At 44.5% G+C, this 27948-nt stretch overlaps 1 protein-coding gene across 5 annotated transcripts in view; it reads left to right on the top strand.

Moving 5' to 3' along the window:
• Positions 1–27948, top strand: part of LOC138769420 (carcinoembryonic antigen-related cell adhesion molecule 1-like) — an 86864-nt gene that overhangs the window by 46938 nt on the left and 11978 nt on the right. For 4 of the 5 annotated variants that reach the window (XM_069947877.1, XM_069947876.1, XM_069947875.1 and 1 more), the window contains 4 exons: positions 11336–11641; positions 17510–17791; positions 18407–18688; positions 24121–24414. In XM_069947877.1, coding sequence (XP_069803978.1) covers positions 11336–11641; positions 17510–17791; positions 18407–18688; positions 24121–24414 — 1164 coding nt within the window. Of the gene's footprint in view, positions 1–7005; positions 7031–11335; positions 11642–17509; positions 17792–18406; positions 18689–24120; positions 24415–27948 lie in introns of those variants that run through there. The other variant, XM_069947879.1, reaches the window with a different exon arrangement.

Consider the following 27948-nt stretch of genomic DNA (forward strand, 5'->3'; position numbering starts at 1 on the left):
TCCCAGAGCCCGTCATTGCGCTAATAATACAGCCTGGCAAATGACTGGCCGTGAGCGAGGTCCCCCGGGCCGGAAAATATAGTTCACAGGAGATCACAAGAAGCCAAAAATTTCTAATTCTTCATTGAGGCCAATTGGTGCAATAGATTCGAAATCGTAAATAAACTTGGATTCTGTCCTTGACATGGCTGCAATGTAATTACCTCCCCTCCAACTTTTCTTAACTGATTGTATAGCAGTAAAAGTTGTGCCTGTGATGTCCATATTATGGAATTGTTTATAGTGTGATGATAGAGGGTGTTTGTCATTACCTTTCTTAATATTGTAAAAATGTTCATGGAGTCGGACCTTGAGGGATCTCTTAGTCCTACCTATGTATTGTTTTGCACAAGGGCACTGTATGAGATATATGACGCCCTTGGTATGGCACGTCAGGAGTTCTTTTATGGACCAGGTGAATTGGTTAGCTGTGGATGAGACTGTCGTGGTTTTTTTCGGGAACTTGGTGGTTTTGCAACATGAGCAGGACCCACATCTGTAAAAACCTTCAGTGTTTAGCCAGGTTGTGCTATTTGTTGCTGTCTGTTTGTTTCTAACTGTGGGTGCGACTTTAATTCCAAGATTTGGAGCCTTGGTGTATACTATGGGTGGTTTGGCTGGTAATAGTGATGATAGTATTTTATCACGACACAGGATAGACCAGTTTTTTTGAAATATCTTCTCTATTTGTTTGTGTTGTGGATTATAAGGTAAGATGATCTTAGACTCATTTTCGGTTGGAGAGGCGGAAGGAGTGTTAATAAAGAAGGTTCTTCTGTCAAGATTTAGTATTTTCGTGTAAGATTCTTTGATGATGTTCTCCGGATAGTGTTTTGTTCTAAACTGTTCTGATAGTTCTATGGCTTCTTGTTTAAAGGATTCTTCTGTTGTGCAATTTCTCTTTAAGCGTCTAAATTGGCTGACAGGAATATTGAGTAGCCACCTGGGAAGGTGGCAGCTGGAGAAAAGAATGTAGCTATTCTTTGCTGTGGGTTTTCTGAAGGTTTGGCATGTGAGTTTGTTGGTTGTAGCTGTAATTGATAGATCTAGGAATTCAATGTGTTGTGTACTGACATGTGGTGTGAACTTAAGATTGTATTCGTTGTTGTTGAGTTGTGATATGAATTGTTGTAGATCTGAGATATTGCCTTTCCAAATGAGGATGATGTCATCTATGTATCGTTTCCAAATGACTAGTTCTTGTCCTATAAGTTGTGTGATGGATTGGTTTTCCCAGTACGCCATAAATAGGTTTGCGTAGCTTGGTGCAAAACGGGTGCCCATGGCCGTACCGGTTATTTGGTTGTAGTAGTTGCCTTCAAAGTAGAAATAATTGTGAGTGAGGATGAAATGTACGGCCTGAAGGGTGAAATCAATTTGATCAGGTGGCATAGATGACTGTTGTAAAAAGTGACGAATGGCTTGTACCCCTAGTGTATGATCTATAACTGTGTATAATGATTGGACGTCTAGTGTAGCCATGATGTTATTTGGTTGCCAGGAAAAGGATTCAATAATTTCAACTACTTGTGTTGTGTCTTTGATATAGGAAGGTGTGGATTGGACTAACGGTTGAAGGATCTTGTCTAGATAGTTGGATAAATTTGCAGTGAGTGATCCTATGCCGGAGATAATAGGGCGACCAGGGGGATTGGATGGATTTTTATGGACTTTGGGAATGCAGTAAAAGACCGGTAATCTACAATCTGTACCTCGTATGTAATCGTATTCCTTGGGATTGAGTATATCCTGTTCTAAGGCAACATCACAAAGTGTTTTCAGTTCTGATTCATAATGTTCTCCTGGATCTGATTGAAGTGGATCGTATGTGGAAGTGTCTTGTAACTGTTTGTAACATTCCTCATTGTATTTACACGTGTCTAAAATTACGATACCGCCCCCTTTGTCTGCGGGGCGTATCGTGATATCTAAATTATTCTGAAGTTGTTTGATAGAAAGACGTTCTTTATGTGTGAGATTGGATTTTCTTGGTTTCGGTTGTAGTTTTCGGATGTCGGCTTCGACAGCTCTCTTGAAAGCCATGACTTCCTGTCCTGCTTCGTGTCGCGGATAGAAGTTGGATTTCATAGAGCAATTGGTGTGTGTGTATTTGTCAGTATCTGTCGCAGTATGTTCTAAAGGATGCTTAATATGGTATTTAGTTAAGCATAACTTACGAATGTACTTTTCTAGCCCAATATAGGTGTCGAATTTATTGAGAGTGTTGTTGGGTGCGAATTTCAAGCCTTTGTTTAGCAAGGAGAGTTGGGACGGTGTGAGTTGAACTGAACTGAGATTGATTACTGAATTCGTAACTGTTAGTGGTTCTTGCCTATTCTCAGTTTCTGTGGGGGTTCTGCGTGATCTCCGTCGTCTGAATCGTTTGTGTGTGGCCTTTTCCTGGGGGTATGAGATGGGTCTGCTGGGTACGGTTGACGGTCTGGTGGGTGATGTGTATTCCTGGTTGTGGTGTAAGTTCTCTGGTATGACTGAGATGTCGATGGGTGTGAGCGTGAGGTCTGTGGTGGATAATGGTTGTAAGGTCTGGACTGATTGTGTCGAGGATGGTAGGGTTTTGGACTGTATGGAATTCTTTTGTTGGTCTGGAAAGCCGGGGGAGGTATGTGTTGTGATGTTTGAGTCCGGTCGGTGGCTAAAAAATGGTTGGGTTCATGTGTGAGTGGGGTAAACCTGTTGTGTGTAGGAATTTGGAAGGATTGAGGCATGGAGGTGTTAGTGTTCACTAATGGTTTCTGTCTGTTTTGGCTTTGGTGCCAACTAAGTTTTTTGGCTTTTTTTTGCATTATTTCAATTTCGGACTGGTCTAATTTTTTGCATGCACATTCTTGATACTGGAGGTATTCTTCATTAATTGGATAAGTCTCTAACTTAGTTTTGATAGTGCTTATTTGGTCATCTAGTTGTGTCAAGATTTCTTTTCTCCTAGTGATGATGAGTTGTACTAGGGATATCGATTGAGCTTTAAAAAAGGAATCCCATTTGTTTGTGAAGTCTTCGTTCACTAAATCATTAGCAGGAAGTTTGTATAATGTGAGACCCTTTGGGATAAGATCAAGGTCAAGGTAATGTGAGAGACTTTTAATCTCCCATTGTTGCCTTAAACGTTTATGTAGTAGAGATTCTAAATCTCGAAAAAGTCTAGACAAGGATAGATCTTTGTTCGTGTTATCTGGATGTGTGTGAGAGTTGAGAAATGTATAGTCATCAATATTGCGTTTTTTGCTTTCTAAGTGTGTCCAGATATCCATAATGGATTCTTAGCAGGATGCTTCAAACACTAAGTGGGTATATTGGTAAAGGATATGATACAATGAGGGAAGTGCGAGATCAACTGCAAAATAGTGTCTGACGAGGTGAACCTGAGAAAACTCCTATACCCTAGGAGAAGAAAAGATAATTGACAAAATGTGGGAGATCAGGTCCTCAAGAGAGACAGGAGTAGAAAATAAAAAGTATATAATATAATAAAATAAAAGGTAATAGTCCAGAATATGGAAGGGTCTCAGGAGGGCTAAATAAATATGGGTGAAGACATGCGATAGAAAATCAGGGTTATTAGAAACTAGATGGGAAATCACTGGTAGTGATGTGACTAGATGATGAATAATGAATGTGAATATAACAGATCACCTAGATCTAATCAAGATTAAATAAAACAGAAAATGTGCATAGGTATAAAAACAACAATAAAATGGTATAAAGCACAAATAAATATTGCAAAGTAGATAAATTTATTTTACAGATATAAAAGGTAGATCTGGTACCAAATCTCAAAAATGTGTTAGAATGCTAAAAATACCAATGAAACATGAGAAATAAAAAATAAAAAATAAAAATGAAAAAAATGAAGTAAAATATGAGTCCTATGTATTTTGATAAAAAGGAAAAGGAGATGGGAAAAACACACCGCGACACGAAGCAGGACAGGAAGTCATGGCTTTCAAGAGAGCTGTCGAAGCCGACATCCGAAAACTACAACCGAAACCAAGAAAATCCAATCTCACACATAAAGAACGTCTTTCTATCAAACAACTTCAGAATAATTTAGATATCACGATACGCCCCGCAGACAAAGGGGGCGGTATCGTAATTTTAGACACGTGTAAATACAATGAGGAATGTTACAAACAGTTACAAGACACTTCCACATACGATCCACTTCAATCAGATCCAGGAGAACATTATGAATCAGAACTGAAAACACTTTGTGATGTTGCCTTAGAACAGGATATACTCAATCCCAAGGAATACGATTACATACGAGGTACAGATTGTAGATTACCGGTCTTTTACTGCATTCCCAAAGTCCATAAAAATCCATCCAATCCCCCTGGTCGCCCTATTATCTCCGGCATAGGATCACTCACTGCAAATTTATCCAACTATCTAGACAAGATCCTTCAACCGTTAGTCCAATCCACACCTTCCTATATCAAAGACACAACACAAGTAGTTGAAATTATTGAATCCTTTTCCTGGCAACCAAATAACATCATGGCTACACTAGACGTCCAATCATTATACACAGTTATAGATCATACACTAGGGGTACAAGCCATTCGTCACTTTTTACAACAGTCATCTATGCCACCTGATCAAATTGATTTCACCCTTCAGGCCGTACATTTCATCCTCACTCACAATTATTTCTACTTTGAAGGCAACTACTACAACCAAATAACCGGTACGGCCATGGGCACCCGTTTTGCACCAAGCTACGCAAACCTATTTATGGCGTACTGGGAAAACCAATCCATCACACAACTTATAGGACAAGAACTAGTCATTTGGAAACGATACATAGATGACATCATCCTCATTTGGAAAGGCAATATCTCAGATCTACAACAATTCATATCACAACTCAACAACAACGAATACAATCTTAAGTTCACACCACATGTCAGTACACAACACATTGAATTCCTAGATCTATCAATTACAGCTACAACCAACAAACTCACATGCCAAACCTTCAGAAAACCCACAGCAAAGAATAGCTACATTCTTTTCTCCAGCTGCCACCTTCCCAGGTGGCTACTCAATATTCCTGTCAGCCAATTTAGACGCTTAAAGAGAAATTGCACAACAGAAGAATCCTTTAAACAAGAAGCCATAGAACTATCAGAACAGTTTAGAACAAAACACTATCCGGAGAACATCATCAAAGAATCTTACACGAAAATACTAAATCTTGACAGAAGAACCTTCTTTATTAACACTCCTTCCGCCTCTCCAACCGAAAATGAGTCTAAGATCATCTTACCTTATAATCCACAACACAAACAAATAGAGAAGATATTTCAAAAAAACTGGTCTATCCTGTGTCGTGATAAAATACTATCATCACTATTACCAGCCAAACCACCCATAGTATACACCAAGGCTCCAAATCTTGGAATTAAAGTCGCACCCACAGTTAGAAACAAACAGACAGCAACAAATAGCACAACCTGGCTAAACACTGAAGGTTTTTACAGATGTGGGTCCTGCTCATGTTGCAAAACCACCAAGTTCCCGAAAAAAACCACGACAGTCTCATCCACAGCTAACCAATTCACCTGGTCCATAAAAGAACTCCTGACGTGCCATACCAAGGGCGTCATATATCTCATACAGTGCCCTTGTGCAAAACAATACATAGGTAGGACTAAGAGATCCCTCAAGGTCCGACTCCATGAACATTTTTACAATATTAAGAAAGGTAATGACAAACACCCTCTATCATCACACTATAAACAATTCCATAATATGGACATCACAGGCACAACTTTTACTGCTATACAATCAGTTAAGAAAAGTTGGAGGGGAGGTAATTACATTGCAGCCATGTCAAGGACAGAATCCAAGTTTATTTACGATTTCGAATCTATTGCACCAATTGGCCTCAATGAAGAATTAGAAATTTTTGGCTTCTTGTGATCTCCTGTGAACTATATTTTCCGGCCCGGGGGACCTCGCTCACGGCCAGTCATTTGCCAGGCTGTATTATTAGCGCAATGACGGGCTCTGGGATTGGTCCCCTGTTGCCCACATTCATACACTACATATAAACAAGTTCCAGACAAGCTACAAGTTTAGTACAAGACATCTTCAACTATACAAGACACTTGCAGCTATACAAAGAACTTTCAGCTACCCCTTCTTTTTATGCATGATTAGCATCAATAAGATATGTAAACCATCATTTATATTCACATCCTCATTCTGTCCAGCATATAACTATTTTAATTGATACATTTTTCCATCTTACCATATCCCCAAACCTCATCTTCACATCCTAACCCTTTTGATAACTGCTTGATAATCACTCCAATGAATAATTATACAGGTTATTCCATTTTATTTGGTCTCCACTATAGTTTTCATTCATTTATTACTTTAGATATGTGTGTCTGTGTGTGTTTATCTGTATTTGCATTTGATCGTGTATGTGCATATACATAATATAATATATTCCAATATACTTCACTTTGATCTGTTCAGTTATTGTACCTTTTTTTATTCTGATCAAATCCACCCCACTGTTTACCAGTCACTCATGTTCCAGTCCGGAGATTAGACTCTACTGGATATTTAGCATCTAATCATTGGTGAATGGTCCCTTTAAATATCGGACATTTCCATCATTTTCACACTATATCCGCTGCTGAGGAAAGAGCCAAGAAGGCTCTGAAACGCGTCCAGCTAATTCCTAGTCCCACTGCAATTTATACCATAAGACTACATCCACGTAAAAATTGTTTCTCACCAACGGCAGAATTTGTAATTGCCGCCAAAAATCCACGAGGTCCCGCGGGCCCCAAACTCCACTGAGCATGCGCAAGTCATCCTCTCCATAAATCTGAAGGCAAACCCAGCCGCAGGCGCCTGCTACAACACTTGGAACAGCACCAGATCACGCCGAAAAGGAAAAAGAATAGCTCCACACCGAACCCGACCTGGCCTGAAACCAGCAACCGGCAGAAGGGTGAGAGGTGCATATCGCACCACAAGCTATTTCCCTATCAAGCAACTGTTATCTTGCATTTAACAAACGGCGTTTGTCTATCACAGTAGAAGTGCTGCATCACATCTAAATACTGCATCTCCCACTGACAAGCACTAATTCAGTGAGGATCTTTTTATTACACTGCAGAAAAGCGGCTGACAAAGTGTTAAATAAGAGAGAGCACATCGCTGCCGGCTTTTCTCTGACAGTTGAAGCACTGCAGTAAATCCAAATACTGCTTCTTTCACTGATAACCACTAATTCAGTGAGCATTTTTATTTTATTACATTATACTGCAAAAGCAGCTCACAAAGTGTTAAACAAGTGAGAGCACATCACTGCCGGCTTTCTCTGACAGTTGCCTGAACTGCAAACACCGTAACTCTTGCTGAGTAATCACTTAATGACTGTACAAATATTATGGATACTTAACAAGATCCAATCATCAACTTATCACCAGCCACAGATGACCAATTACAACTTAATTGCTTGTTTACAACTCCATTGTATTACTTCAAAATAAATCAATTAACTCCTCTCTGCAGAGTTTCTATTGACTGGGTATACCCAATTTACCACCTAATTGCTCTGTGTTTTTCCCATCTCCTTTTCCTTTTTATCAAAATACATAGGACTCATATTTTACTTCATTTTTTTCATTTTTATTTTTTATTTTTTATTTCTCATGTTTCATTGGTATTTTTAGCATTCTAACACATTTTTGAGATTTGGTACCAGATCTACTTTTTATATCTGTAAAATAAATTTATCTACTTTGCAATATTTATTTGTGCTTTATACCATTTTATTGTTGTTTTTATACCTATGCACATTTTCTGTTTTATTTAATCTTGATTAGATCTAGGTGATCTGTTATATTCACATTCATTATTCATCATCTAGTCACATCACTACCAGTGATTTCCCATCTAGTTTCTAATAACCCTGATTTTCTATCGCATGTCTTCACCCATATTTATTTAGCCCTCCTGAGACCCTTCCATATTCTGGACTATTACCTTTTATTTTATTATATTATATACTTTTTATTTTCTACTCCTGTCTCTCTTGAGGACCTGATCTCCCACATTTTGTCAATTATCTTCACTAAAAGTTGTTGAGTACCCCTGTGATAGACTGTACTAGTCACAGTTTACAGCACTCCCTGAAGTTTCCCACCTGGAACTAGATTTCCAGGAGAAAAGACATAGGGGGAGATTTATCAAACTGGTGTAAAGTAGAATTGTCTTAGTTGCCCCTAGCAACCAATCAGATTCCACTTTTCATTACTCAAAATGAAAATTGATAAAAAGAAATATTGGGTAGCATGAATCCAACGCTGCTGCCATAAACCAATGTGGAATTCTAATGTAATGTAAAACCAAAAAATAAAAGTTTATTTAAAAGCACAAGGTTGACATTTTTCGGGAGAAACCTCTCCCTTCCTCAGAACAAGTGTGCACACTTTAAGAGCTACTTATGTACTGTCCTTTCAAAAGTGACTTAGGTACCGCCCCTTTAAGAGTGACTTTGGCACCAGCCCTTTAAGAGAAACTTATGTGCCAGCCCTTTAAGAGAAACTTATGTGCCAACTTTGGTACTGTCCTTTTAAGGGTGACTTTGGTACGACTCCTTTAGGAACGAATTTAGTACCATCCCTCTAAGAGCTAATATGGCACCAGCCCTTTAAGACCACCTTCGATACCATCCCTTTAGGAGCAACTTTGGTACCGTACCTTTAGGAGTGACTTTGGTACCGCCCCTTTAAGAGAAACTTTGGTACTGGCCCTTTAAGAGTGAATATGGTGCCGTCCCTTTAAGTGAAACTTTGGTACTGGTCCTTTAAGAGTTAATTTGGCCCAGGCCCTTTAAGAGCGTATTTGGCACTGGCTCTTTAAGAGTAACTTAGGTTTTGCACCTTTAAGAACTACTTCGGTACCACCCCTTTAAGAATGTACTTGGCATTTGCCTTTTAAGAGCAACTTTGGTACCACCCCTTTAAAAGCAGCTTTGGTACCGTCCCTTTAAGAGCAATTTTGGTGCCGGCCCTTTAAGAGGGACATTAGTGCCTGCCCTTTAAAATAGAATTTGTTCCCTTAACTCCTTTACAGTGGCATCCACAGCAGCCTTATATTGGTTAAGAAAACTGCTCAATTACCATGACAATCATGTATTTTATTAAATCATTAAGGACCTTCTATCTTCTACATCTTCTATTGGCCAATAGGGAACATGTAACTATGTGAATGTTGTCAGGCATTGAGTGAAAGACCTGCGAGTTTCTATCGGCTGCTACATTTCAGCTATTTGCATATGTGCTGTGATCAGCTGGTTAGTCTGTGCTCTTTACTGTTTGAACTGTGTTGATTATTCTGCCATTAATTCTTTTGGAAAATTTTGGTTCTTTAAACATATCCATTGAAAACAAAAAATACTTAGCACACCTGCCAATGCTGAGGGCTTCGAAACGCAGTATAAATGGCATCTGTGCGCAAAGCCGCTCAGGCTGTATTAATTGCAGAAAAAAGCTGGAAGAAGAATAAAGAATATGGATTATAATATAGTGCTTTTTAAAGCTAGATTGGCTAATGCGAACTGCCATAATGTTTGGTTCTGTTCGACTCAAAAGTTCGGATTTGGACAGTCCAATTCGCCCATCTCTAGTAACTGGTATAACATATAATAGAAAAGTTCTACAACACCATAGGAGACATGCCTCCATGCATATTTAACTGTTACCACATCCTGTGCTGGTGCCATATAGAGCACTAGTGGTGCTGACAGTATGTCGTCCTAAATCAGCACTGTCATTTTAACTATGTAAGCACGCTAACTGTAAGGGCCCTATTACACCACCAGATATCTGACAAAATAACAGAGCAACAGGGGCAATGTTATCCTCCCCTATAACAGCAGAAGAAGTATTAACCACTATTAGAATCTTAAACTTAACAAATCTCCAGGCCCTAGTGGGTTCACCAACAAATTTTATAAACAATATAAACAATTCTTAGTTCCCTACCTAACTAGAACACTCAACTGGACAATAAAATGTGGCCCGTTCTCCCCTAAAATGTTGAAGGCCTTAGAAGTGTAGCTGTCTAAACCAGGGAAATCACCCAATGTGCCTAGCAATTTCAGGCCTATTTCATTACTTAATAATTATTTAAAACTGTAGGCAAAAATGAACAATCATGTGGGCTTCGGTACCCGTCGCTTCATTAATATTGCGCCTTCTCTGTTCCTTGCTCTTCATGCGGAGAAGGCGTTCGACTGGGTTCACTGGGGTTACCTAAGTGCAGTCCTATCCAAATTTGGCTTAAAGAGGATGTAACATCAGGTACATCCTCTTTAATATGACCCACAGATCGAACTGCGACGTCACAGGGAAGCTGTCGCCACGGTCCGTTCTTTGAACCACAGCCCGGTTCTCGTGTACGGCGCCGTTCTATCCACGCGTACTGGGCCAGGGCTGAAGCACAGGAGGCAGGCCGGCCCGCCCCCAGTAGGAGGGAATTCCCTCTCCTCTATGACATAGCTCCATTGATTCTAATGGTATTGCTCCAGACTGCTTTTGGTTGCCGAGCTGGAATCAGCATCAGTTCAATGCTGGGGCACAGCCAGGTGAGATGAAGGGATCGCATTACAGGGGGGGTCATCTTTCCATCTAGACACCAGGGACACAAGCCATTTAAATGCAGCTGTCAGTTTTGACAGCTGCATCTAAATGGCTCATTAGCCAGGAGCGGCGATCAGCCATGTCAGCTAATATCTGCGGTCCCCGGCGTGCTGCAGAGAGGGTTCCCGCCATGAGCCCTCTCTACTTCTCTTTAATGGCGGCTTGATGAGTATACTCGTAATACATCATTAAGGAATTAAAAACACATCCCTCCTGAACCTTAAATTGTTATTCTTTTTTTTCTTTTTTTGCAAAAATTAAGACACAGACAAGTTATAAAGGTACTGCTGTACACTGTTTACACTGTTGACAACACTAGCAAAGTGAAGTGCTTCACTGGGCTCAGCTGTCAGTTTATCAGCTGGCTGCCTTTAAACTCACAGTTCAAAGGCAGCCGATAAGCTGATGGGCGATCCTAGCGAAGCCCTTCACTTTGCTACTACTGCCAATTCACTCATCCCTATTTATAAGAATTGATAGACCAATGTTGACAGCTTTATAGCCATTTGTAGAGGGAAACAGATTTGCTTTATAAAACTGCAACAATTAGTAACAAGAACCCTGACTGCAACCCTTATAAACCTGTAATTCTTTCTTCCATCCAGGAGCTGTGACTGCTAATACACTGGTTAATGGAGCTCTCGGAGGATCTGTACATTTTGATGTGTCTGTGCCAAGCCAAGCCAATGGACTTATATCATGGAGTTTTAAAAGTTTTCCTGCTGCACTACTCAATTCTGGTTCATCTCCTCAATACTTTAGTGTGTGTATAGGGAGATGCACAATGTATGGAAATGGTTCCCTGACACTGACCAATCTCACATCCAGCAATGAGGGGACATATACTATTACTGCATACACTTCTGCTGGGGATGTGCTGCTTACAGACACCTTTGATCTTAGAGTCTATGGTAAGTCGTCTCCTGTATCTGGTTCTATGTAAATTCCATATACACTCTGACACAGGACAAATAGCTTATAAGAAAAGTAAATCAGTATTATACTGCAGCAGAGACAACTATAAACTCTCTAGACATGAGAAAATATCTGTATCAGATACATCTGATACTTTGTATATGGGGACACATATATTGTGTCACTCAGTGGGCCAGGGCCGCCATCAGGGCAGTATTGACGGTACAGCTGTCAGGGGCCGGGCTCAAACTAGGATTGCCCATCCAGCCTCCTTGCATAGAAGCTACTGACTGCTGTACCGCACAGGCAGGAAGGTGTATAGACACAGGACCCCCTCACTCACCCCATGCCCCTCCCCCGCCCCTCACCAACTTCTCTGGCTGCTTCTTCCTCTGCTGGGATGTTGGAACAGAAGAGGAGAAGGAGGGGGATGGGCCCAGAGCCATGCTGTGTGAGGAGGAGAGGGAGGGGCCCAAAGTCATGTGAGGAGCAGGGTGCGGGCCCAGAAAGTGTTGTGTGAGGACCAGAAGGACTGCTGCACATGGGCCCTGGAGCTTCCCTGCAGAGAGTGTGTGTGCATACGCTGATTTCTGTGTGGACATGGAGCCTAGAGGGGTGAGGAGTCTGCAGAAGGGGTGATGAGGGATAGATGAGGATTGCACAGCAGCAGCTGGCCAGGCATGCTGGGGGTTGTAGTTTCACAGCAGCTGCTGACCAGGCATGCTGGGGATTGTAGTTGCACAGCAGATGCTGACCAGGCATGCTGGGGGTTGTAGTTGCACAGCAGAGGTTGACCAGGCATGCTGGGGGTTGTAGTTGCACAGCAGAGGTTGACCAGGCATGCTGGGGGTTGTAGTTGCACAGCAGAGGCTGACCAGGCATGTTAGCCTCCCAGCCCCCGCTATGCAAACAACCAGAGCGAAGGAGAATGCAGGAGCTGTGGCTGCCCAAGCACATCAAACTTAGAAATTTCTATTTCTACGTTAAAGTGACTCTGTACCCACAATCTGAACCCCCCCAAACCACTTGTACCTTCGGATAGCTGCTTTTAATCCAAAATCTGTCCTGGGGTCCGTTCGGCAGGTAATGCAGCTATTGTGCTAAAAAACAACTTTTAAACTTGCAGCCCCGTGTCCAATGGCCGGGGCTTAGAGTATCTGTGCCCTAACTTAGCACCACCCCTCCCCCCCACCCTCTTCACCGTTAGGAATGCCACTGGAACATTTACTCCATGCTAAACATTGCACAGGTGCCTTAACGATCCAGCCCATGTGCCGGGCTCACACAGGTGGGGAATAGGAGACAATCTGTATAGATCATTCCTAATGATTAGGAGGGTGGGGAGGAGGGACGGAGAGGTTATGCCAGCCTAGGGCACGGGCTTTAAGTTTAAAAGTTGTTTTTTATGACAATAGCTGCATTACCTGCCGAACGGACACCAGGACAGATCTTGGATTAAAAGCAGCTATCCGAAGGTACAAGCGGTTTGGGGGGGGTCAGATGGTGGATGCAGAGTCGCTTTAAGTGTGCTGTTTGCTGGAGCGCCCCCTAGCTGGCCGGGAGTGAGGCGCCCTGTGCTACCACACAGGTTGCACACGCCAAAGGCCGGCCCTGAGTCAAAGATACGCTCCACTGCCTCAGCAGTGCCCCCATATTTGCTGCTTGGGCAATTAAATGTGTCAAGCCTGGTCCTGGAAATGCTGCCCAGTGGCACAGAAATGCAAAAGAAGTTAGACGTTCTCACTCTGTGAGAATTGTTGTGGTGCACGTGGAGAGGAACAGTATCCTAGTCCCATAAAATCCATTAGTAAACCCCGGCACTCACCAAAGTCATGCTCCAATTTTATTCAGCTTTACATGTCCATTTGACAATATAGATATGAATACACAGGACGCGTTTCAGCAACCGCCTTTTTCAACTGCCTAGAACAACATGTTGACTAAATATCATACACAGCAAAAAAGTGCATCATGGCACCTGATGTGGGGGTGTATCCCAATGACGTGATCCCCACACCGGCATCCCTATAGAATAGTAAATATTTCAGTCCTATCAGTTCTTAGACGTAGATACGGGCACTAATCACCATCATTACCACAGACCGCAATATCTGATCCGTAATATAAATGTTAACAGTTACATTAATATAAAAGGACAAACAACATTAAACAATTATATACAATATATACAGAAATCTCTGGTTACATCTGTATAGCTTCTTGTCATGTCACAGCTATTCCACTTCTTATTATGTCACAGCTCTTCACTAATAAAAAGCATAACCCAAACACAGTATCATAATAATAAGGAGTATAGATACAACATTTTAATATAAACTAATACTTCATCATATAACATATAATATATTCCTAGTAAATGTAATAGCATCTGCTTTCAAAGCTAGGAAGTAAAAGGTAACCTACCACATTTACAGGCTTTCTCTAGACCCCGTCAGGAGTCCCAATGTATCAGGACATGTGGGTCAACCAGACAAGAGGAGAAAATCACGTTCAAGTGTCGCTGTCGTTATAACTTTCAAAATCTAAATCAGGGGTGGGGAACCTCCGGCCCGCGGGCCGCATCCGGCCCCTGACACCTCCGGATGTGGCCCGCGGCTCCCCTGTGACATGCGCCGCTCTGGAGGAGAAGGAGCCGACACACAGGGCATCCTCCTGTGTCTGTGACAGCTGCCAGGAGGATGCTGTGAGCGCCGGCTGCTTCCCCTCAGAGCGGTGCACATCTTCTGACTCCTGCCCTCCTGTGACGTGCGCCGCGCTGGTGAGGCAGGAGCTGGCACAGACACAGGAAGATGTGTTGTATGCCGGCTCCTGCCTCACCAGCGCGGCGCACGTCTTCTGACTCCTGCGGGCCGCGCGCGATGACGCCATTTCATCGCGCCCCGCCTGCAGGAGAAGACCGGCACAGAAGAGAGGAGGGAGAAGAGGACCTGGACAGCGTGGGAGCGGAGGAAAGGTGAGTGGGATGTTTATTTTTTTCATTTGGGGCAGACACTGGGGGTTAACTAGGCCACCAGGGACATGACTGGGGGGGGGGGGTTAACTAGGCTACCAGGGACATGACTGGGGGGGGTTAACTAGGCCACCAGGGACATGACTGAGGAGTTAACTAGGCCACCAGGGACATGACTGAGGAGTTAACTAGGCCACCAGGGACATGACTGAGGAGTTAACTAGGCTACCAGGGACATGACTGAGGAGTTAACTAGGCCACCAGGGACATGACTGAGGGGTTAACTAGGCCACCAGGGACATGACTGAGGAGTTAACTAGGCTACCAGGGACATGACTGGGGGGGTTAACTAGGCCACCAGGGACATGGCTGGGGGGTTAACTAGGCTACCAGGGGCATCACTAAGGATTCAAATCAGGTACAAGGGGCATCACAGAGGGTTAACTACAATAGCAGGGGCATTAGGGGAACAATACTTTGCCTTGTTCGGGTGCTGCAAACCCCCGCTACTAACTGCCGCGCACGGTATAACATTGAGTGCGGCCCTCGAATGATTTTATTAAGGCCCGACCGGCCCTCGACATGGAAAAGGTTCCCCACCCCTGATCTAAATCAACAGTAGATGCGATATAAAGCAAATTTGCCATTTACATCCATTATTTTTCTTTTTAGCTATCGTGCTGTAAAACAAAGCTGTACTTACCAGAAATCCAGGGCCAGTCTCCTGAAACTTTTTTTTAAGTCTTGTGCTGATTGACAAAAAGCAACTAAACACATGGGGGGACATTTATTAAGTCCGGCGTTTTCTGCGCCAGGCTTAAAAATGTCCCCACATCACTGACAGCACAGAGATTTATGTAGAGGTGCACTGCCTCTACATAAATCTCGTACGCACCAGTGTGTGCGCTGAGGTTTCCTGATCATTTCTCGGCGAGCAAAATATAAATAAAGTGGACCATGAGTCCACCCCCCCCCCCCCCGTTTCGCCCCTCAACACAACCTCCCCGCCACCCTCCTGTCGAAGCCTGCTTTCACTGGCCAGATGCGAATATTTATTCGCAAAACGGCCATTTGCAAACAAGTTTATTCGCATCTGGCCATTTTACGCCAAAAAATAAACCTTTTTGCTTTGATAAATGTCCCCCATGAAGTCCGCTCAGTAGAGTCACGGCTCAATGTGTCAGTGATCTGTTACCTCGCTAACACTGTGGGTGGAGGCTCATGACAATATTCTGAGGGACCTTGTCTTCCACATAGACATAAAACAGAGGCCGTCGCAATAATGTGAAGATCTATGGCCTCCCAGAGGATGGCGGGTCCTGATCACCTGCCATCTGTGGTTCACGTCATCACGAATCAGTATTTGGGAGACCCGGAGGACTCGCACATTGAGTGGGACATTGATAGCTGTGTTGCAAGACCGCACTCTTGACCGCAACTGCCCGAGAGACATACTGTGTTGGGTGCATTCCCAGGCCTTCTGCAGGATAGCTCCTTTTTGTAGGTAATAACCTACAAAAAGGAGCTATCCTGCAGAAGGCCTGGGAATGTGGCCCGCTAGAATATAAAGGTGCAGAGGTAACTTTGTTCCCGATCTCTCCCAATGCACCTTAGGCATGAGATGCCTCCTATAAGGCATATGGGTATGCTGCCGTGGACTTTTTGCAAGTGGCATGTGCTGCATGGATCATGCTGCCTTTCGCATGTGTCACCGGGATCACTGATCATCTGCGTTACCCTCCGGCTATGTAGAGCATATCTGTATGTATGATGAACCGACACTCACAGGGACTGATGGGCAAGCAGCTTGCAGAGACGTTGTGTTGTTCTCAGGTTTCAGTTTTCCCTTGTGTTAGACCTGCATAGGTCTTTGTTCATGCTCACTACTCCCTACTTCCATTTTTAGGTCTGGCCTTCTCCCTTTCCCTCCCCCCAACCCATGCCTCCATAAGTATAGTTATTCATGTTCAGTTGCACATGTCTCTATAAGTACAGTTTTTCCTATCCTTATGCACAGGTTTCTAGGCATCATAGCGACTTGAATTTCTCTTATCACTTCTGTCATCTACTTTTTCTGTCACTCTTCCCTCCTCCCTCCTTACCTTCCTCTTACCTACTTCCTATCTTTGTCCCTTCCCCTTTCCTGCCTATCGCCTTTATAGTCCCCCCCCCCCTCCCCACTTTTTCTCTTTAGCGTGGTCCCTTGCCATCATTCATACCCAGCTCATTTCAGGAGAGGCTGTACATTTATTAGGACCTCGTCTGTATATGCAGATCTCCAAAGTCTGTGGAGGTGGCCAGCCCTTTTCTTTTTTTATGGCGAAGGCCCGAGTTCGCCTGGAGAAAGGGTATCATTCCTTCATGGATCCCAGCTGTTTACTTCTCGATACTGAGGAGTGGTAGCCCCCTCCATATCTTCCAAGCTGCGCTTATGGCCTTAAGTCCGTTCCTGGTTTTATTATGTTCTTTGTTTATGTCTTCAGTGATCTGGTCCATGTTTTCTTAGTTCTCCCTGCACTTTCTTGCTGTGGCTCACTCACTAATTGTCTCTGCTCTGTTCTGATTGACAGCTGACCTAGCCAGTTAGCTGCCAGCACCTAGGTTCCTGTTCACTATAACATTCCTGTTCATGAACATTATTTGGGACCGTCATTATAAAATTATGGCCGTTATTTTGCCTAAAAAGACATAGTGGGAACATAGCCTTAGTCTCATTTTACCATGTAGTTACATATCATTTCATTTTGTGTACATATTTTACTTTTACTAAATTATTTCCAGAACCTTGTAGTCTGCTTATAGATGTTACCAGTGTGATGTGGAGAACTAAAGCAAACATTTATTTTCATTTATTTATATATGATATTTAAATTTATTTATTTCATTTTTATAGCTAATCTCACTGGTCCTGTTCTCCGCTACGCCACTGGTACCAGCAACCCCCCTATAAGTGGCACCAGTGCGACCCTTTGGTGTGATGCCAGGAGTCAGACTGTGACTACTTACACTTTCTCCCGGGATCAGAAGACGATCTGCTCTGGTTCTCAGCCACCCTGCAGGGGGCAATACCTGGACTTCACACCAATAACTGAAAGTGACAGTGGATCCTACACCTGCACCATCCAGAACCCTGTCAGCTCAGCCACCAGCAACTTCCTGACTCTGACTGTATACGGTAAGAACATTGTAACTGTGATAAATAAAAATGGGGTTTACATTATCCTAGCAGACAAAAAATATAAATATGAAAAACAACGGCTTGTAGTTTTTGGATGGAAACCCCTATTGTTTAGTGGAAGATGAGATGCAGGGAGCATAACAGAATGGTCATCTGAACATGCGGCTAAGTAGGTGTCACATGACCATAAACAGCAATGGAAGTTCCCAGTCACTGACTACAAGCTTATATCATAAAAATAAAGTTGAATTCACATGCACTGTTGTATTTTTATTATGCAAGGTATTAACTTAGGAGATGGATATAGTATGGTAATGCAGAACTAATGCTGCAACTTTTAAGACCATGTAGAATGTAGAATTTCTTTGTTCGGGATCACATCTTTTCACATCACAGAGTTGGTCAGAAATGCCAGACAAAAAAGTACAGATTAGGCAGCGCTAATTTATCTAGCAAAATGAGAGACACAATAATGAAAACACAATGGGCACCATCATAGTCAATGGGATTATAATGCATTGGACTCATCAAGGCCATCACTTGCATTTCTTAAATATTTATTCTAAACCATTACAATGTAACCTTTCTGTTTCTTTCTATTCTTTATGGCAGCTCCGGTCTCTAATGTCTCAGTGACCAGTAGTGTATCAGGACTTGTCTGGCCTGGATTGGAATCAGTGTCTCTTCGATGTTCGGCTCATGGTACAAACGTCAGCTACTTATGGAGTGTACGAGGGGCAGCAATATCTGGAGGAAACCAATACCATCTTAGTGACAATAACACTCTTCTCACTATCAGCCCCGTCTACCCCACTGAAAATGGACCTTTCATATGTACAGCTAAAAACGTCATAAACAGCCAGAACAGCAGCGACGTGTATCTCACCCTGGCCTGTAAGTAACGCTCATACATCATATCTGTAACTAGACTATCTTGGCTGATTTGGAAGGGAAACTATTTGGATCAGACAAATCTAACCAGCAGATAAACCTCCCTATAGCGCCTGGTTTCTTACCTTTTCTCCATTCTAGGTACCATTTCTGTGCAGTTTGTAGTTGAAACTCTATGCTAATAAGTTCTTTTTGTGCACTGGGGGCGGGACTACCACACCAGTGCACCAATTGCGCCCACCTGTCCTGCTGATATTCATTAGAAGGGGCTTAAATAATATAAAGCTGAACTGCCTTAAGGATTCATAAAAGAGGCTTTCTAACTGTCCCTACTGGGCGCCTCGCTTATGCAGGGCCAAGAGATAACCTCGATCTGTGGACCCTGCAACATCTGGGCATCCAGCTTCTCCTAAAGGCACACACATTTGGGAGTCTTCCAATTTGGTTAAAGACGCCCCCTCTGGTTCCAGGGGAACTACAGAAGAAGATGGTGTTTTCTGACTTGGGGACTGCCCCTTAAGCAGAGGTTCAATGTGTGTCCCAACTTGGGGAATGCCTCTAAAACAGAAGGTGAAATGGTGTCTGCAGACATAGGGACTGCCGGTAAAGGAAAAGTTGAGATGGTGTCTGTCAACTTGGGGACTACCTTGGAAGTAGAAGGGTATGCAAAAGAACACTCCAGAGATCACCATTACAGGTCTCAACGTAGTGAACTAGCCAGACCTTCCCTCCGGGAGGGAACAACCGAACCAAGGAATGTCTCCAAAAGGAAACCACCAAAGCAAGGTATCCATCCACAGACAGCTGTTTTGGGGTATTTGCCCCTCATCAGTGTGGAGTAGGTTTCTGGCTAGTGGGAGCAATGCTAGTAAGTGCATGCAAAAAGGGATGATGGTTGACCTCAGGGAGATCAACCAAAAAACACCACAGAGACCCATCACAGGTCTTGACGTGAGTGTATTCTAGGACATTGCCCCCTGGGAAATCAAATATGCAAAAGAACACTCCAGAGATCACCATTACAGGTCTCAACGTAGTGAACTAGCCAGACCTTCCCTCCGGGAAGGAACAACCAAGCCAAGGAATGTCTCCAAAAGGAAACCACCAAAGCAAGGTATCTGGCTAGTTCACTATGTTGAGACCTGTAATGGTGATCTCTGGAGTGTTGTTTTGCATATTTGATTTCCCAGGGGGCAATGTCCTAGAATACACTCACGTCGAGACCTGTGATGGGTCTCTGTGGTGTTTTTTGGTTGATCTCCCTGAGGTCAACCATCATCCCTTTTTGCATGCACTTACTAGCATTGCCCCCACTAGCCAGAAACCTACTCCACACTGATGAGAGGCAAATACCCTGAAACAGCTGTCTGGGGATGGATACCTTGCTTTGGTGGTTTCCTTTTGGAGACATTCCTTGGCTTGGTTGTTCCTTCCCGGAGGGAAGGTCTGGCTAGTTCACTACGTTGAGACCTGTAATGGTGATCTTTGGAGTGTTGTTTTGCATATTTGATTTCCCAGGGTGCAATGTCCTAGAATACACTCACGTCAAGACCTGTGATGGGTCTCTGTGGTGTTTTTTGGTTGATCTCCCTGAGGTCAACCATCATCCCTTTTTGGAAGTAGAAGGGACTGGGGAGGTGGATTCAGCCGCTGTAGGGATGGTTTCTGCTCCTAGCATCTTAAATACAGATCCTGAAGAGTGTCCACCAGGGCCTGTGCAGGCTGTTTGGGATCTTCATCTTACACCTCAGGTTCTCCTAATGATTGTGACAGCATTCTGGGTCAAAGCATGGCACTCTTCCAAACTCCCTGTCCAGATCAGCAACTAGGCCTGGAAATTAACTTCTGCCTCTTGAAGGGTGCTCGGACATGCTTTGGACAGCTGCGCCCTCAGTATGGCTTGAAAGCCCCAGTGGTACTGCTGCACACTCACTATGGCTTGATGGCCTCTCTGGGACTGCTCCATGCTCACTATGGCTTGACGGGTTCTCTGGGACAACCGCACGCTCAATATAGCTTGATGGCCTCAGTGGTACTGCTACATGCTCAGGCACGCCTGACAGCCTCTCAGGGACAGTGGCTTGCTCAGTATGGCTTGATGGCTTTAGTTGGACTGCTGCACGCTCACTATGACTTGATGGCCTCTCCTGGACAGCTGCATGCTCACTATGGCTTGATGGCCTAGTGGGAATGCTGCATGCTCGCTATGGTGGGTTCTCTGGCACAACTTCACTCTTAGTATGGCTTGATGGTCTCAGTGGTACTGCTACATGCTCAGGCACGCCTGACGGCCTCTCAGGCACAGTGGCTTGCTCAGTATGGCTTGATGGCTTTAGTTGGACTGCTGCACACTCACTATGGCTTGATGCCTCTCTGGGACAGCTGCATGCTCACTATGGCTTGATGGCCCTTTTGGGAATGCTGCACTCTTACTATGGCTTGACAGGTTCTCTGGGACAACTGCACGCTCACAGGGGCGGTCTTGGCATTTCTGGGGCCCCAAGCGAAGTTATGTCTGGCCCCCCCCCCTCGACACGCGTTCCAAAACAATAGACAGCTGTGTGTTGCCCCCAGTAGTATATACCCCTTGTGCGCTACCGCCAGTAATATATACTCCTTGTGTGCTGCCCCCAATAGTATATACCCCTTGTGTCCTGCCCCCAGTAGTATATACCCCTTGTTTGCTTCCCCCAGTTATATATAGCCCCCCCCGTGTGCTCCCCCAGAAGTATATAGACCTCCTGTGTGCTGCCCCAGTTTTATATAGACCCCCTGTGTGCTGCTCCCAGTTGTATATACCCCCTGTGTGCTCCCCCACTAGTATATAGGCCCCCTGTGTGCTCCCTCAGGGGTATTTAGCCCCCCTGTGTGCTCCCCAACTTGGATATAGACCTCCTGTGTGCCCCCCCACTTGGATATAGACCCCTGTGTGCTCCTCCAGTAGTATATAAACCCCCTGTGTGGTTCCCCCAGTAGTATATAGACCCCCTGTGTGCCCCACCAGTATTATATAGACCCCTTGTGTGCTGCCCCAGTAGTATACAGACCCCTGTGTGCTCCCCCAGTTATATATAGACCCCCTGTGTGCTCCCCCAGAAGTATATAGACCTCCTGTGTGCTGCCCCAGTTTTATATAGACCCCCTGTGTGCTGCCCCCAGTTGTATATACCCCCTGTGTGCTCCCCCACTAGTATATAGGCCCCCTGTGTGCTCCCTCAGGGGTATTTAGCCCCCCTGTGTGCTCCCCCACTTGGATATAGACCTCCTGTGTGCTCCCCCACTTGGATATAGACCCCTGTGTGCTCCTCCAGTAGTATATAAACCCCCTGTGTGGTTCCCCCAGTAGTATATAGACCCCCTGTGTGCCCCACCAGTATTATATAGACCCCTTGTGTGCTGCCCCAATAGTATACAGACCCCTGTGTGCTCCCCCAGTTATATATAGACCCCCTGTGTGCTCCCCCAGAAGTATATAGACCTCCTGTGTGCTGCCCCAGTTTTATATAGACCCCCTGTGTGCTGCCCCCAGTTATATATACCCCCTGTGTGCTCCCCCACTAGTATATAGGCCCCCTGTGTGCTCCCTCAGGGGTATTTAGCCCCCCTGTGTGCTCCCCCACTTGGATATAGACCTCCTGTGTGCTCCCCCACTTGGATATAGACCCCTGTGTGCTCCTCCAGTAGTGTATAAACCTCCTGTGTTGTCCCTTCAGTAGTATATAGACCCCCTGTGTGCCCCACCAGTATTATATAGACCCCTTGTGTGCTGCCCCAGTAGTATACAGACCCCTGTGTGCTCCCCCAGTTATATATAGACCCCTGTGTGCCCCACCAGTAGTATATAGACCCTTGTGTGCTCCCCCAGTAGTATATAGCCCCCCTGTGTGCTCCCCCACTTGGATATAGACCTCCTGTGTGCCCTCCAAGTTGTATATAGACCCCATTCTTCTGCCCCAAGTAGTATATAGACCCCCTGTGTGCTGCCCCCAGTAGTATATAGACCCCTCTGTGAAGCCCCAGTAGTCTATAGCCCCCCTGTGTGCTTCCCCCATTTATATAGACCCCCGATGTGCGCTCCCCCAGTTAAACAGACCCCTGTGTGCTCCCCCTCCCATATAGTATATAACACAATAAAACAAACACTTATACTCACCTGGGTCCGGGCGTCTCCTCTTCTCTTCACTCTTGTGGCCGCAGGAAGGGTTTTCCCTGTGATTACAAGAGGCCGCACTCCCCTTGTCCTGGCGCCGATGCTCCAGTGATGTCACTAGAGCGCCGGCACCACAAGGACAAAGCTGCCACTTGTAGCCGCAGGGAAAACCCTTCCTGCGGCCACAAGAGTGACTGACAGGAAGGGAGCCAATGTCTCCCGCCCTGTCAGTGCTGCTGCATGTAACTATGAGCGCTCATTGCGAGTGCTCATAGTTACAGTTTAGATGGCAGCAGCGAGCGGGGCAGCTGCCCTGTCCAGCGGTCTTGAGCACAAGAGCGGGGCATGGGGGCCCCCCTGGATGTTGGGGGCCCCAAGCGATCGCTTGGGGTGCTTGGTGCCAAAGACCGCCACTGCACGCTCAGTATGGCTTGATGGCCTCAGTGGTACTGCTACATGCTCAGGCACGCCTGGCGGCCTCTCAGGGACAGTGGCTTGCTCAGTATGCTTGATGGCTTTAGTGGGACTGCTGCACGCTCACTATGGCTTGACGGTCACTTTGGGACAGCTGCAAGATCAGTATGGCTTCTTTGGGACTTTTAGTCACTTACTTTAATATCCAGATCCAATAAGGCTTCCCAGAATGATGGTGGTGGACTGCTTGGAACTGGCTACTCACCCCAGCCACAGTTTGTAGTCTCCCCGTAGCTGGCGCAGTGGTAACAAGGGAATGCCATGACACCATATCTTCCTCCTCCTAAGACCACTCTATAAGCACTCGTGGACACCTGGGCTCCTTATCCTTCTCAAGCCACCCCATGAACACAGCTAGACTCAAGCAAGCACCTCAATCTCAACCATGTGCAGCTTTCCGGTACACCTTTCACTACTGTAGTTTCAATTTCGTGCTGGGCCAGAAACACAGGGGCAGACACAGGTCCCCAGAGGTGGAAACTCAGAGCAGTAGATACAGCTTTGGGCTTTGTTCACACTACGTATGAGACTGGCCATTCCGTGACCCTGGCCGGGTCACGGAACAGCCGGCCTCTGGCCGGATCATCTCGGACGGTACTTAAGTACCGGCCGCATGATCTTTCGGGGCCGCAGAGCTCTGATGCGGACGCATCAGTGTGCGTCCGCATCAGAGCTTACCATAGCACACAGTCAAGCGAGCGGCCTGGGGGTATGGAACTATGGAGAAACTAAACTACAACTCTCTAATAGGGAATCTGACTGTGATGTAACAGTAATGTTATATTCTTATTCATCTCTGGTTTGTTCACAGCTCCAGTATCCGGTCCAGTGACAGTGACCAGTAACACATCAGGAGTACTCTGGGCAGGAGAGGATTCAGTGTCTTTCTACTGTACAGCCCAGGGATCGGCCATCACCTTCTCCTGGGATATAAATGGAAAACCAGTGTCCTCTATCCCTCCATATTACATTACTCAGAGTGATTCCCCTCCACACTCCAATCTCACCATCAGTCCTGTCTCCAAGGACATTGCACACCTCTCCTGTACAGCATCCAACCGGGCAAATAGTGTGAGCAGCATGGTAGTCATCCTCACTGTCTACTGTAAGTGACGTGAAAACAACTGTATCCTATCTATCTATCTATGAAACAATATTCCGCAGCACACTAGCATAAATGTAAAAAAAATGCTATTTATTCCAAAAAGGTGCACAGGTTCACAGGAGATGCAACATTTCAATCTTCTCTCAAGATCATTATCAAGCAGCTTGATAATGATCTTGAGAGAAGATTGAAATGTTGCATCTCCTGTGAACCTGTGCACCTTTTTGGAATAAATAGCATTTTTTTTACATTTATGCTAGTCTGCTGCGGAATATTGTTTCGTATTTTTGGGATCCTGCAGCCTAGGGATTTACTCTGCAAGCACCCTCTGCATCGGTGCTGGAAGTGCCGCTTTCTCTTGCTTCTATCTATCTATCTATCTATCTATCTATCTATTTATTATCTATCTATCTCCTATCTATCTATCTATCTATCTATCTATTTATTATCTATCTATCTATCTATCTATCTATCTATCTCTCTTCTATCTATCTATCTATCTATCTATCTATCTATTATCTATCTATCTATCTATCTATCTATCTATCTATCTATCTATCTCTCTTCTATCTATCTATCTATCTATCTATCTATCTATCTACAAAAAAGAAAACAAATGCAGTACTTTTTCAGTAAAATGTGTTGGTGCCAGCAGTGTGCATTCCTGCGACCACAGGTGCTGTAGTAGTTAGTAACTGAATCACTGCAGCTCTCCAAGGATAGTCAAAACAATTTTGGTGGTTTATTGTGCCCAACTTGCGGCGTTTCAACCTCACACTGATTGGATAATGAGGACTGACGGGAGTCGGGAGCCTTACTGCAGCCGCGGCCCTGAGCAGGTAATGTATGCTCCGGGCTGGGGGCTGCAGGCAGCGGGGATTTAGGGGGCCCGGCTTACATATCCGCAATGGAATGAAGATATGTAACCCCATAGACCTTCACACTACATGGATTCGCAGCGGATTTAGCTACAAATCTGCTGGGAGTCCGGTACGCGTGAAGGTACTCTAAGGCCTTTCTCAAGAATTTCTTTTGCATTACCTCCCCAAACTGTACAGTGAACTGTAATGTTTTCATTTCTCCTGATGCCCAAAGACCTGACGGTGTAGAAAGTATTGGAATATACAGGGGTCTGCTTGGAGACCTGTTTTAGCACTTAAGCGTCTCGGATCAGCCAGTCACCACTCTCAACAACACAGATATTGCGGCTCAGCTACAGCATTGGATTTTCCCTCTCAGATTTATCCACTATGTTGCAACATTTGAAGAGCCATATACCTATTTTTGAGGCGCTTTTGAGGCTAAAATTAAATTTAATCGGATTGAATTTGAAAGTCAAGATTAAAAATCCTGGCTGATCCTGAAGTAGTCCTGAAACAGTGACTACTTCCACCTAATCACACTAAAAGGCACAAAGGGCCATAAGCCCAGAAGAACCCAGATAACCCTGTGTTACAGCTCAGGGTAAAATTTTACTAATCATATATATATAAAATGTATTAGATATATCATGTGTCACAAAAAAAATTAAAACTCCTATACCACAGCTTAAATGTTAAAGTGCTAAATGTCCACTGCACAGGGTCTTGCCTGCCTAAAATCTGTGAAAATCATAACTGTCCCTTCTCCAAGATCTATCCCTGAAATTGCCCTGCAACAATTAGAATGTAGGAGCAAATAGATGCAGTAAAGCCTATTTAAAATAAACAGCAGCTGCCTGTCTGTGAGTATAAACGGTTCATGTACAGGTAGCCGGCCGATTAATGCTGCGCTGTGTCATGTAGTAGCCCTAAGAAGGGCTTTTGGGGTCTTGCCTGCTTACAATCAGCTAAATCCTCCCTGTCCCTACTCCAAGATCTATCCCTGACTACCTTCAAGATGGTATCTGACGACGAGCAGGAAAAGCCAAGTTCTTATACTTTGGAGGTCACATGAGTAAGCCAGCCAATGAATGTAGACACTATTCTCACAATGCCAGTGTGCTCCTAGGGCCTGTCAACCCCCCCCCCCTCCCCCCATAGTTATTGACTATAAAATGGCGCCAGGCAAGGTGGAAGGAGAAACAAATTATTACTGCATTTTTGGTCAGATGCTCAATCGAAAACGAGTATTTCAAATATTGTAGTATTGGATCAAATAGCTCATCTCTAATAAATGCCATTAGTCTTGGGGGCAAATGTCTGGGTATTCATAGCTACGAACATGCGCAGTACCTCCATTCTGATCCTCTGGGGGTTGCATGCATTTTCATCACAGGGTGTTTGCAGCTATGGATACACAAACTTCCGTCACAGAGTCAATTTGACTGCTGATCTGGCAGAGGCCGAAGGGACAGGTACTCATTAACTATTTAGCCAAAGCTGTCAGTCAATAGTTAAAATCAGTCTTGTAGCAGAGTCATGGGCAGGAGTCACGGGTAGGAAAGCTGGGACTACAATGCTAGGGTAGCAATGAAGAGGCTCCAACAGCGGGGTCAGGAATTATTAGGGAGTGCTTGATGCATACAGCCAATTAATGATTGCACATGAGCGTCCTGTGAGGCGGGGACGTGCGCTCCAGTGACAAAGGGAGTGAGAAGCAGCGTGGAGCATGGGCCGTAGGAGAGGCACCAAGCCCCGGGATGTGAGCTCTGATGCCTGCGCCTGCAGGAGAGCCCGGGGAGTGGGTGATGAGACACCACCTCAGCCGTGACAAGGGCCCTATTACATGGGAGATTATTGTGCAAAAAATTGTTACAGCATTCAAATTTAGAAATATTGATGCGTAAGTAGAAAGCTCAAAGTCAGAAGGAAGCAGCATATTTATGACATCTTACATCCAGGTACACGTAATCTATCTGGTGAGTCAAGGCACTTTGTGGAATCATATTCGAGTTCATTGAACTCTTTGCAACTTTGGACTATTGAGACGTATGCAAACCTACGACGGAGATTGAAGGATCTTCTGGATGTTCAGATTGAAGACCTTTGCCCCGTAAGGATTCAGTTTACATAAGGAACTCCTATTCTACTATTAGGCCATGTTCACAAAACATGAGTAAAGTATTAATCACGGCCATTGTAAGTAATACTTTACTTACATTGTGCTGCATTGAATTGCGGCCGCAGAGAACCTGTGAGTTCACATCCGAATTCAGCAGAAATGAAGATCATCCAGCCGGTACTTCAGTAACATCGGCCGTTCTGTGACCCGGGCAGGTCACAGAATGGACGGTGTTATATGCCATGCGAACATGGCCTTAGTTTGCGGCTACATTAGCTCCCCCATAGGACAGTCATTTTGAGTTCATATACATTCATTCATATAGAGATGTTTCTGCACTTGGCAACAGCAGTTAGTAATTCTTCCACGTGTGTAGCTACGCATCATGCTGCATTTTGTATTTACTGTACTACCTTCTATGCACATAGGTCAAACATTCACACTATTTATGGCATTATATTAAATTATGTGTTGGTTTTACTTATTTGTCACATGTTAGTGGGCATATTAGTGACATCACAACCAGGACTGGCTCCAGGTTTTTACGGGCCC

This window comes from Dendropsophus ebraccatus, chromosome 12 (assembly GCF_027789765.1).
Source record: "Dendropsophus ebraccatus isolate aDenEbr1 chromosome 12, aDenEbr1.pat, whole genome shotgun sequence".
NCBI classification, from domain to species: domain Eukaryota; kingdom Metazoa; phylum Chordata; class Amphibia; order Anura; family Hylidae; genus Dendropsophus; species Dendropsophus ebraccatus.